General features: G+C 32.8%; 1 protein-coding gene across 1 annotated transcript in view; it reads left to right on the top strand.

Annotated features, from left to right (window-relative positions):
* Window positions 1-12,686, top strand: part of DMD (dystrophin) — a 2,218,635-nt gene that overhangs the window by 955,059 nt on the left and 1,250,890 nt on the right. Inside the window, exon 34 of the mRNA XM_063601607.1 lies at window positions 5,606-5,776. Coding sequence (XP_063457677.1) covers window positions 5,606-5,776 — 171 coding nt within the window. The remainder of the gene's footprint in view (window positions 1-5,605; window positions 5,777-12,686) is intronic.

Genomic DNA, 12,686 nt, shown 5'->3' with positions numbered 1-12,686 from the left:
CTTATAAATTGTAAAGCAACGGGCAATCAATTATGTATGATTAGAGTCTTAGCAATTCTAAACACCTCTCTCTCCATATATATATGTATATGTATATATATACACATATACGTATATATATACACACACATATACACAAAGATAAACATATACACGTATTTCGATGTGGAATTCTCATTAAGAAACAATAATTAATCAGTGAGGCTCTGCTTATTCAGATTGAAAAATATGTAACGCTCAGGGAGGTTTTTCCTGGTCCATCAGATAGCTCTAAAAGGGTTTCTTAGTTGTAAGTGTTCCTTATTTTCATTATATATATCTACTTGTGATGACTTGAAGACTGGTAAATATTATGAACTGTATCTATTTATATGTAGGTCTAATGTAGTTAACATATTCCACAGAGACCACATTAAGTATAAAAATTACACAGTAATTATTTCCCTATATGGCCAGGACTTGCAAAATCTACCACACTTGGCTAATAAGATAGCATGGATAGCCAGTTAAGACCTATGGCTCTGTAATTATTTTTGTATCATTGTCCTGATCAGAGTCTCATGACCAGCTCCACTTCACTGCTAATTCAAGATGCCTACATCTCTCCAACTCACTTCGCTCAACTCAAATATTCTGTATAGATTTAGAGCTTTGATGGTTTAAAATTATGATAGTAAGTAGTCTCTTCACTCTGTTGATTGTTTGTTTTGCTGAGCAGAAGCTTTTTAGGTTGATGCGATAACAGTCGTCTAGTTTTCCTCTTGTTGCCTGTGCTTTGGGAGTCAGATCCAAAAAAAATGTTTGCCCAGAACAATGTCAGGGAGCTTTTTCCTGTTTTCTTCAAATCATTTTATAGGTTCAGGTTTTAAGTCTTGAGTCCATTTTGAATTGGTTTTTTATATGCTGTGAGATAAGTGTCCAATTGCATTTTCATGCATTTGGATATCCAGTTTCTCAGAACCATTTATTGAAGAGAATGTCCTTTTTTCATTGTGTATTCTTGGCCCCTTGGTTGATCAGTTGATCATAAATATGTGGATTTATTTTTGGGCTCTCTATTCTGTTCCTTTGGTCTATATGTCTGTTTTTATACTACCATCCTGCTCTTTTAATTACTAGAGCATTATATAATATTTTTGAATCAGGTAATTATGATACCTCCAGCTTCGTTCTTTTGGCTTAAGATTGCTTTGGCTATTCTGGGTCTTTTGTTGTTCAAAATGAAATTTGGGATTGTTTCTTCTACATCTGCCAAAAATGTCACTAGAATTTTAATAGGGATTGCATTAAGTCTGTAAATTGCTTTGAGTGGTACAGACATCTTAACAATATTATTTATTCCAATCCATGAATATGGGATATCTTTCCATAAACGGATATCTTACTATTTCCAAAAATGGACTTCTAACCTTTTAATTTCGTTCTGACTGAAAGAACTGAATTTCTTGGAGGATAAAAAGTTATATTTTTACAACTCAGGTTCTCAACTTTAGTGAATAGAACAACATCACTGATAAAATTGTCACCTCATCTTAGACAGAAATATGAATGTCCATGTTTGAGAAATAGCTAAGGAGAGGCATATTTCTTGCATCTCAGCCTGAAAGTAGATTGAAGGTTATATCTTCAAGATATTAGTTGCCAATTCCTTACCATAGAAAGTAAATTTTATAATTAAATTGAAATCTGGAAATAACCATTTTTCTTAGATAGTCTTGTTTTTATATTTTAAAAACCCTCTAATTAATATTTGTTATGTTTTAAACAAGTTTGTTGCCATCCTATGACAAAAGATTCTCCTACTTTGTTTCAAAATAAGAAACACTGATACTCAATTGATGGGAAAGCATTATGATAATCTTGAAATAAAATACATTTCAACTGCTCATTTGGTCTACCAAGGTGCCTTTGGAATGAGATACCTTTGGAATGAGATACCTTTATATCCTCTAGAGAAATTTATCATTGTTTAAAGATCACCACAGACAGAAAAATTGTATCTGCACTTGATACCTTATTCCGGTGCTTATCAATTTTTATAGATGCCAATTATTTCATATTTAACATCAATTATGAAGGACTGAGTAATCTCTAGTCTCAAATGTATTAGAGATTGAATAATCTCTAATATTAATCCTAATACTACAGCTTCAGTTCTGGGGACATATTGTTTTTGTAATTATAAATTTTAAATTAAATGAATGTATGTTATAGTTATAAGTTACAAATTTTCAGTTTATAATTTGACCCGTGTGACTTTATACTAAAATAATGTGTGGATGAGTATTTTTTAAATTAAGAAAATATACGTTTTGGTAAAGGGGAGTTTCTCAGTTTACTTTTTAAAATAGAGTTTTTTTGTGTGTGGGCTTTTTATTTGTCATAGGAATTTTTACAAAATCATTGCAAGAGTAAATTTAACATAAAATAACAGAATAAATCAGTTAGAATTTAAAGCAATAAAAGTGACATTAGACGAATAATAGTGCCCTGAGTTGATTATTATTCAGAAATGAATGATTCTCGTAATGATGTCAAACCCTATTTATTCCTGAAAATACATATCTGAGAGCTTGTGTTTATTCTAACCATTTGCCACATAGTAATATCCTTAAAGCAAAATAAAAGTGTATGAAGAAATCATATTTAACTTTAATAGTATCACAGAATACAGCAAAAACATAGGCCAAACATTTATTTTTGAAGTAAATATTGATGTAGAAACATTTGTGACTAAGGGATCATGTATAAATACCATCTTATAAAAATGCTGTAAGTCCTATATTCTTTGCCTGAGAATAAAAATATTGTCTGCATTTTGACTCAAAATATTTTCAACAGCAGTAGCTTTGTCTAATGAAAGCAAAGGCAACAAAGGAAATTTTATTACATTATTCTTTTTATGTAAGAAGGAACCCTTCTATTTTAATCATCTTCAGAATTTATATGGTTGTGTCTGCCACAATTGAGTATGCATTACCTTTTTGGAGTAATCAGCTCTGGCTGCCATAACAAAATAAAATAAAGTTGGTAAATTGATTTCTGCAAGTGTGGAATCTGGGAGTGCAAGATCAAGGTGCTGATCCATTTCATTCCTGAGGAGAGCTTTCTTCTTGTCTTACCTTTTTGCTGTATTCTTACATGGTGATGAGTGGGGAGAGAAAATATAATTAATTTATTAAGAGATATTAAAGCTAGCACCATTGATGTAATAATACCTATAACCCCTTTTTATTTCTCTATGCTCTGATTTTTATGGAAATTTACATAAATAGCAATACTAATATCATCCCTTAAATACATTGTTAACTTCGTGAAACAATGACTACTAAAACATTTTACTGCAGGTGGCATTGTGTTAAACGTATCCATTCCTCGCATACACACACAAAGTATAAAACTCAATTTTCCTTAAGATGGCAGTGTCTCCTGTTTTTTAAAAATGTATTTAGCTGGAAATAAACAAAATGAAATAAATAAAAATCAATACTGCATTAGCTCTGGGAAGATAGAATTTCTTTGAAATATTGAATCTGGAATCATTTTTCTACCAATAATGCATAGGAAAAATATGCATAGAAACACACCATAAAGTATATTTTCCCCCACCCCCCACACACCCCTACAACACAAAATTCTTGCAGTCAAATGGGCAGATGCTTTTACTTAGGAAAAAAAAAAATAGAAGGGAAAATCTGTTTAAAAAATGAGTTTACAGCCTCAGCAACTAAATGTTTTCTAAATGTACGCACACCTCCCCTAAAGAAAATAATGAATTTTATTATTTGGAATTGTAATTGTTATCAAGGTTCCAGAATATTTATTTGGATTGTAGCATTTTAGATGCTTTATACATATTTTCATCTTTTGTGTTTTTCTTGCTTATAGCTAGATTCTTATTTTGGTTGTACACACGCATACACATAGACACACACACACATATATATGACATAAATATATGTATCCGTCAGTGGTGCCTATTAGGCTTAGGGCATAATGCACAAATACGCACTTGTGGTGGTTGTATTGTTTTAACCAATTCCATTACGATTGAAATTAATCTGGAGTCTACCTTTCAGATTTCTTAGCAACAAAAGCCAAATCTTGTCCATATTTTATTTACCTGTTAGGTAGTAAAATAAATGTAAATAAAGCTTTTGCTCTGTACATTCAGGCACAGTTTTTTATTGAACCATCCCTAAAGGTAAATAATGAGAATAAAGGAAGGGATTGAGGTGGTACAATATGTCATGCTCTCTCAAACTGTTGTCTGGCTTTACCCTCACAATATTCCTGTGTTCTATTAATAAGTATAGTAATCCCATTTGATAGATGTGTTGAGAAAAATGAGGTGTTCTGCCAAAAATCATACTCAAGTCTAGAGTCCACTAGGTATCGCAGAGCCTAACATACTTACATTCCATCATGCTGTTTCTGCAGAGCCAAATATTTATATCTATTGTTCAGATTCCCAGGCTTCATGACAGACAAGGGTTTTTTTTAAAAAAAAAAAAAAAAGGGGGAAAACACATACCAAAGAAAAGAAAACCAGGAGCAACTTGTAAGAGTATAAACTCTTTATGGAAATTCTACCAGTTATATTTTCTAACTTGTAATTAACGATTTGCAAGTCTTCATTCATTCCTCTATTCAATACATAAAGCATATTTAGTGAGACCTTTCTTTGTTCAAGGAACTTTCAGGAGTAGAGAGGAGTAATCTAAAGATGTGTGAGGCAAGAAGATTTGCCTTTAAGAAATTGTAATTTATCTGGCTTTTGTTGATGATTTGACTGCCTTTAGTAGAAAGAGATGCTGGGCTTTTTATTAAACCAACATCTGAGAAGGTGGTGGAGAAATACAGATTTGTTCATTTCTCATGTGAGAATATGGATAATTTGCTTTTGAGGGTGTTGGTATCAAACACTGAGAACAGGAGCACAGGATCAAGTAATTAGTTTTTCTATTAATGGGAATGAATATTGTCTTCACATTCATCTTTTTGTCCCTATTGGATGGCAAAATTATGTTTAGGGAGGAAGTGACCTATTCTCACTGTATTGTTTTTGAGCAGATGTGAGACACTTTAAAGATGTAATGAGGATACAGTTGAGAATTCTAGGTATTACACAAATACATTTACCTTTTGAGAGAATTAATCTTCTATCTTCATTTTGATTCCTTACCAGCATGAGCTAGTCTCATTTGTATATAGAGGATTGTAAAACTTCTTGCCGTATTATTGACAAATGACAGTAAGTTTTCAGTGAGAAATGAGTTTTATCTTCAGTTTGACTTATATCATCGTATTTATCATAAACTTTGGCCATAAATTATCTTATCTTAGAGAAAAATTCATATAGGTTTCTTTTCTACCATGACGACATACAAGACCCTATCTTTTGGACAAACGATGTCATCTGCCCTAGACATTTTTTATTCACTCTTAATATTCAGATTATATGATTTTTATAAAATATGATTTTAAAACGTGTAAGAAAATAGTTATTTTAAATAACAGAAATATAAAAGTTCCAAATAAGTGGTTATAACTAAATTTGAATTAAACAGTAAACTAAATTACATTTCATTATAATTCTTTTCAGGTAACAGAAAGAAAGCAACAGTTGGAGAAATGCTTGAAATTGTCCCGTAAGATGCGAAAGGAAATGAATGTCTTGACAGAATGGCTGGCAGCTACAGATATGGAATTGACAAAGAGATCAGCAGTTGAAGGAATGCCTAGTAATTTGGATTCTGAAGTTGCCTGGGGAAAGGTAAAACCTATATCACTGAAGGTTATTTTGAACATACGTGAAAACACATAATATGATTTCGTAAGGAATTATTAACATGTAGCAATAATAGCATTATAAATATTAATATGGTTTCATATTCCCTTTCTTTAAAATTAATCTGTGCTTTTCAGGACCATGATAAAACCAATGGTAAGCTTTAGCAGGAGTCTCTCCAAAAGCTTCCTTAGAGTTCAGTAAATTATGAATAAGACCTTAAGAAATACATAGGTCATTAGTCTGAAAATTGGTCCAGAGAGGAGATCCTATAATCTACTGGCTTGCCTAAGACCATACTGCCCAGATGAATCCCACAGCCATGAAGAGGGCAAGGACACAGAGATTGAAGACAGTTGGGCTGGACAGGACTTGCAAGATTAGCATATTGCCAAAGTCGCATTTCAGAATGAATCTCAAGGTGTCTATGCAGGGGCTATCATTTCCATCACCAAATGACACAGCGACTCCTGTAATCGTTAGCCGTTAAATTCTTGCCCTTTCTCTGATGGCCAATCATTTCATGCTGCTTAGAACTTAGTCAAGAGACTCATAGCTTAGTACTTTTTTTTTTTTTTTTTTTACAGTTTATTCATTACCAGATTACCTGAAAGTGTGTTGATATAAAGAAAATAGCTGATATTGATAACATGTTTTACCTCAAAATTTGCCACTGTGTTAGTCCATTTACACCCACTTGATGTTTTAAAGTTACCAAATTAACAAGATGTTTAAGACGTTTATGCTTTATTTTTAATTCAATGTGGCTATCCAGATTATTCAAAGTTGGGAAATTTTCAATACCTTATGTAAAAACTTACAATCGTATAAATGAGACCCAAACTGAAAACTGTCTTTATGTAGATTCAGAGAACAAGTAGTAATATATTTTGTTACAGAAAATATTTCCAAATAAATAGTCGGGAATTAAATTGTTTTTCTTCTCTTTCAGAATAAATTCAATGTTAGATAACATATTGAATTATAATTATTTAGGATCATACATGAGATTACTATAGCAAGGAAGATACAGTATATACAGGTTAAAACTCACATCGGCCTTATTTTTTCTTATCATTCAAACATATTACTTGAGGTATTTTTGCATTAGCCTCACCATGAAATCATTCACATGTTATAAGATAATGACCTTTGCAGAGGTTTCTAGGTTATCCTTCTCATATAGAAGGCTTGAATAGTCTGGAGAATTGTCTGCTTGTTGAATCTGCCTGGAAAGTATTTTTCATAATGTCAAGGAGCAACGCTACTGTGAGATCTAGTAGGATAAAAAAAGCTTAGAAAACTGGCATTTATTTTCTTTCTTTATAGAATAAAGATAATTTATCACTCTATCTAGATCTTTTGAAACACTAAGCTGTTAATGACATACTCTAAAATCTCTTAGTTGTCAAATAAAGTATATTCATTTGCATCTGAACTACAGAACTTTTTTTTTACCAATTTATTTGGAAGGTTCTCATTATTTCTTTAAAAATAACAGTCATAGAAGAATATATGCCCTGCAGATCTAAGCCAGTCACATTTATGATAATCATTCTAATATTTTAACATAAAATTCAAACTCTCATATATGAAACCCCATGACTATTGAGTACATTCTCATTTCTCATGGTTTCTTGGTAGGTGGAGAGCTTAATTCAAGCTATAAGTTTCCTCTGCTGTTTCAAAAGATAAATGTCAAATTTTTAAAAACTAAATTAAATTCGTTTAAATGCAGTACATTAAATGTAGTTGCCGATCATTCCAAGTATTTGGAATGTGACTGCAGAAAATTTGAATATCTAGAGTCAATTTCTTTTTTATTATTTTTAAAAATTTTTAGACAATTGAATTTATATCTGCTGAATTTCTCCCAGTTCTGTTGACCCAAGAACATTATATTTATTTTCATATGAAAGTATTTGAGCATCTTGTTTCAAATATTCAAATACATAAACATGTCAATTACTCATGAAGTGATTATTTGATCTTTAGTTTATCCAAACAAAGCATAATTTCAAGTACATTGACTATAGTTCAATAGTATCAGTTTTATCTTAAAGTATCTTAATTATATTTAATATATATTAAATTCCAGAAAAATTATTTAGTGTGGCTTGAAGAGATACATATGGCACAACTTGAGAAGCCTAAATAAATTGGAAAACTAGGAAAAGGAAAATTATAGTAGATAAATAATAAAAAATACTTGCATAGAAATATATCCACAATGTATCATGGGTGGTGGAATGGACAGGGAACAATAAAGCCACAAATTGGCACCAAGCTTCCTAAAAGACAAAACCAAGAAGTAAACATATTTTTGAGACCCAAAGTTTCCAAATTATTAAAATAATAATTAAAATAATTTTAACTTTACTAGTAGCATGTTAGCTTTTTGCTAGAACTTAGTGCCAGAAGAAAATAAATGGGAGGGTCATAAAGGTGATAACACGCTGATTCATATTCTTATAATAAACAATAGGAATGTTTATTTTTTTCTACCACCATGGCTCCATGCAAAAGAAAAATTTAGTGCTAAAGGGCCATTCAGGAAAAGCAATTCTATGAGAGGAAAAAATATTGGAGCAGAAGTCTAAAGCAGTCTAGTAATTGTTTTCAGATTTTCAGATTCTCTATTTCATTAATTTTTAATTTTGTATGGATATATAGTAAGTGTATATATTTATGAATTATAGGAGATATTTTTATACAGGCATGCAATACGTAATTATCACATCATGTAACCTTCTGTGAATATGCTTTCCTGCAACTGAGCTTTTAAGTAGAATTAGGCATCAGAGATTTGAAGGTTATTTATTTTCTCTGAATACAGAAAAAAATTTTCTCTATCTTTTTCCTGGAAAGAAGCCAGATTGTTTCTAACTGATAACACATTTCTATACTTGGCCCTATATCTAATTGGAAAGCAGGGCTTCATATTCATGTGAATGTCATAGTACTAGAAGGCTTCAATAGCTAAAAATTTTTGCTAACATAGAGTTTTGGGTTTGAACCAGTCACAGAGAAATTGGCTATTGAGCCTTTTCGTGCCAAGCATAATTGAAGAAAGAAAACTCACCATCGACAACTCAAAATATGTTGACTTCTCTAGGAACTTGTGTCAATCTCTCAGTGAATGTATTTATTTGAAAACACAGTTGGGCTATTACTTTAGCTGTAAAAGCTATTGAAAATCAAGCTCAGGAGTACTCTCTTACTTGATGATGGCATTTAAAAGGTGAAGTGAGAATGTTTTATAGGGGGCATGAAGTATCAAGTACTGAGTGTGATGAAAATTAATATAGTGGTTAATGATAATACTGAGTCTAAATGTACTAGTTTTTCCTTTTATATGAGAAAACTAGAATTCACTTTTCAAGATGAAAATTAGCAAAGAATTTGGAAGTATTGCTCCAATTGGAGAATCAGAAGTCACCTTAAAAACAATACAGATTTTACTAATCTATAGTAATATAGATTTCCTAAAGTCTTCATGTGACACAAAAGTTTTAGGGTTTTGGTTTTTAACTAGCCATGTTGTATAATCGCGGAAATTTCCTATCCTAAATTAGAAAAGTATAAGGATATTTAAAGTTCAATTCAGTTTTTCTTACATTATGAAGCTGAGAAAAATGAATCTAACATTAAAATCAAAAGCAATCGGGTCTGGCTTATTGTATTCATGTCACCAATGCTGTTTATCAAAAATCCCTGTCATATCAAATCAAGCCCTTCCACAATGATCTAACACTTAAGTTTTTATCAGAAAAAAAAATAACTGGATTCTCTGTACTCATTTCACCTCCTTACCGTGGCTGTGGGCAGGCCCCAGATGATGCATTGTCTATAATATAAACTACGTTTGTGACCACCAAAGCAGCCAGGCATTCTTGCTGTTCCTTCATTTCTTACTAGATTATGTTATTTAATTAATTTAATAATATTTCATCACCTATCTACAGGGCCATAGTCCATGTGCAAGCAGTTTTCCAGTACCACCAAAATTCTAAATAAGGTCCCATCAGAACTATCATTTAGGCCTACCATAAAATACACAGAATTAATAAAATGAGACAACCATCATTGTGTGAGCAATACTTAAGTCAGCCCCATGCACCTTCAGAGAGGTACTACTAGCATTGAGATGAATTATTCCAACTTGTAGGGAAACCAAATAGATACTGAAAGAAAGAGTTTATTCTTATTTATTTATTTTGAGATGGAGTCTTGCTCTTGTCACCCAGGCTGGAGTGCAATGGCCCGATCTCGGCTCACTGCAACCTCCTGGATTCAAGCAATTCTCCTGCCCCAGCCTCCCGGGTAGCTGGGATTACAGACACCTGCCACCATACCCTGCTAATTTTTTGTGTTTTCAGTGGAGTTGGGGTTTCACCATGTTGGTCAGGCTGGTCTCGAACTCCTGACCTCAGGTCATCCACCTGCCTCGGCCTCCCAAAGTGCTGGGATTACAGGTGTGAGTCACCACACCCGGCCACAAGAGTTTCTTACACTGGCCAAAAGATCAGTTATGTTCTTTATAAACTTGGCATAGGCTTAGGGGGCAATTCACCGTTTGTTTTCTAATGCTGTGCCCTTTAAAAAGGAAGGGGAAGGTTGCCTAAAACGATGAAAGAGATGTTATAAAAATCAAGCTTCTTGAGAAATATAGTAAAATTGGAAACACCTTAAATGTTGTAGTGTGTTACCATTTACACAAAGGATAAAATATGTAGAAATATACATTATTTAGTTATATATAATATATAGTAAAAGCAGAAAGATGTGTGGGAATTAATATAAACTGAATACAGAACAAGAGCTATCTCTGTGAGGAAAGACAAAAGAATTGGGTGGGATATGAACAGGACACTTAAATGATACTAGTAATATTTCATTCCTTAAGATGAGTTATGCATACAGAAGTAATGATTACATTTGGTATACTTTCTGTGTGTCTAAAATAACATATCAGAACATAAGAAAACATACAGAACCAAATGCTTGGGATTTTTCCTTTTGGAAACTCCTCTAGCCAGGTTCTGTAAGATAAAGCTTAGTAATTAAGGAACACCTACTTCATGAGTATTATTGGTTTCAAAAGAGCATGGCCACTGTTCATCCGGCTTGCCTAAGAATTGGCCAAAGATTCTCCTGCTGATTGAGCAACAGGACAGGAACCTAGCAGATTAATTTCAGCGAGATGAATAAGGAACATTCTTTCCAGTTTTTAAAGAGGACGTTTCTGTGGCTTTTTTTTTTCTTTATTATCTACATTGAAGCATGATTGACAGATTCTTATCAATGATTTCCTTGTGAAAGCAGAGTCAAGGGAATGAATAGCGCAAACCGAGAACTGAGAATTTTCATCAAAGTGGAACCAAAAGTTAGCCTGTGTATGGTCAGTTTGTGTGGCAGCAGTGCTGTTCTATCCTTAAGAACACTTCTATTCAGAGAGAATCGTTATTAGAGAGGACAGATCTGTAAGTCACTGGGTGAGGTAACATCAGAACTGAAGGTCCCCTGAAAATGATCTTATTTCCCTTTTTGTAAACAAGAAAACTGTCCAAAAAGCTCCATGTCCCTTTCTCTGTTTCTCGATTACTTTCTTTTTAAAATTACTTTAGATTCAGGGGTTACATGTGCAAGTTTGTTACATGGGTGTATTGTATAACAATTCTAAAATTCATATGGAACCAAGAAAGGGCCTGAACAGCTAAAGCAATCCTAAGCCAAAAGAACAAAGTTGAGGGGATTACATTGCCTCACTTCAAAATATACTACAAAGCTGTAGTAACCCAAACAGCATAATACTATTACAGATATAGACACCTAGATCAATGGAACAGAATAGAGAACTCAGAAATAAAGCTGCACACCTACAACCAACTGCTTTTTGACAAAGTTGGCAAAAATAAGCAACAGAGAAGGGACACCTTATTCATTAAATATTGCTAGGATAGCTGGCTAGCTATATATAGAGGAATGAACCTGGACCCCTACCTTTCACCATATACAAAAATTAACTCAAGATGGATTAAAGTCTTAAATGTAAGCCCTGAAACTACTAAAAATCCTAGCATAAAACCTAGGAAAAGTTCTTCTGGACACTGGCTTAGGCAAAGAATTTATGACCAAGACCTCAATGACAAATGCAACAAAAACAAAAATTGACAAATGAGAGTTAATTAAATTAAAGCTTCGTACAGAAAAAGAAACAATCAACACAGTAAACAGATAACCTCCTGAATGAGAGAAAATATTTGCAAACTTTGCATCTGACAAAAGAATAATATCCAGAATCTATAAGGAACTTAAACTTGTCAACAAGAAATTTAAAAAAAACAGATTAAAAACAGGACAAAGAACATGAACAGACACTCCTCAAAAGAAGACATACAAGCGGCCAATGAGCATATTAAAAAATCTTCAATATCACTAATCATCAGAGAGATGCCAATTAAACCCTAAATAAGATACCATCTCACACCAGTCTGAATGGCTTTTGTTAAAAAGTCAGAAAATAACGGATGTTGATTGCTTTCATAGGGTGACCATGATTACATTTGTAATAGTCATTCACTCCTAAGGATTTCAAAGTCATGTGGGTCCAGGATCCTCAATATGAGGATTAATGTTACCATGGGAACCATGAAAAGAGCTGACCTAATAGGGGCCATATCAATTCTAGCCAACTTCTTGAGCTTCCTAATAGAGAAGAATGCCTAAGAGACTCTCTCACCAAGAGGAAGATAAATTAACTAGTCAGATAAATGAGAGCAGAGATGGGCAAACTATAATTGGTAGGCCTAATCCATTCAGCCACCTTCTTTTGTACAGCCCATGGGCTGAAAATTGTTTTTATGTAAATGGTTGGAAAAAATCAAAAGAACTA

Source organism: Pan paniscus, chromosome X, assembly GCF_029289425.2.
Source record: "Pan paniscus chromosome X, NHGRI_mPanPan1-v2.0_pri, whole genome shotgun sequence".
Classification (NCBI taxonomy): domain Eukaryota; kingdom Metazoa; phylum Chordata; class Mammalia; order Primates; family Hominidae; genus Pan; species Pan paniscus.
Note: the sequence above shows the minus strand (reverse complement) of the source record. Positions and strands in the feature narration are given on the sequence as shown.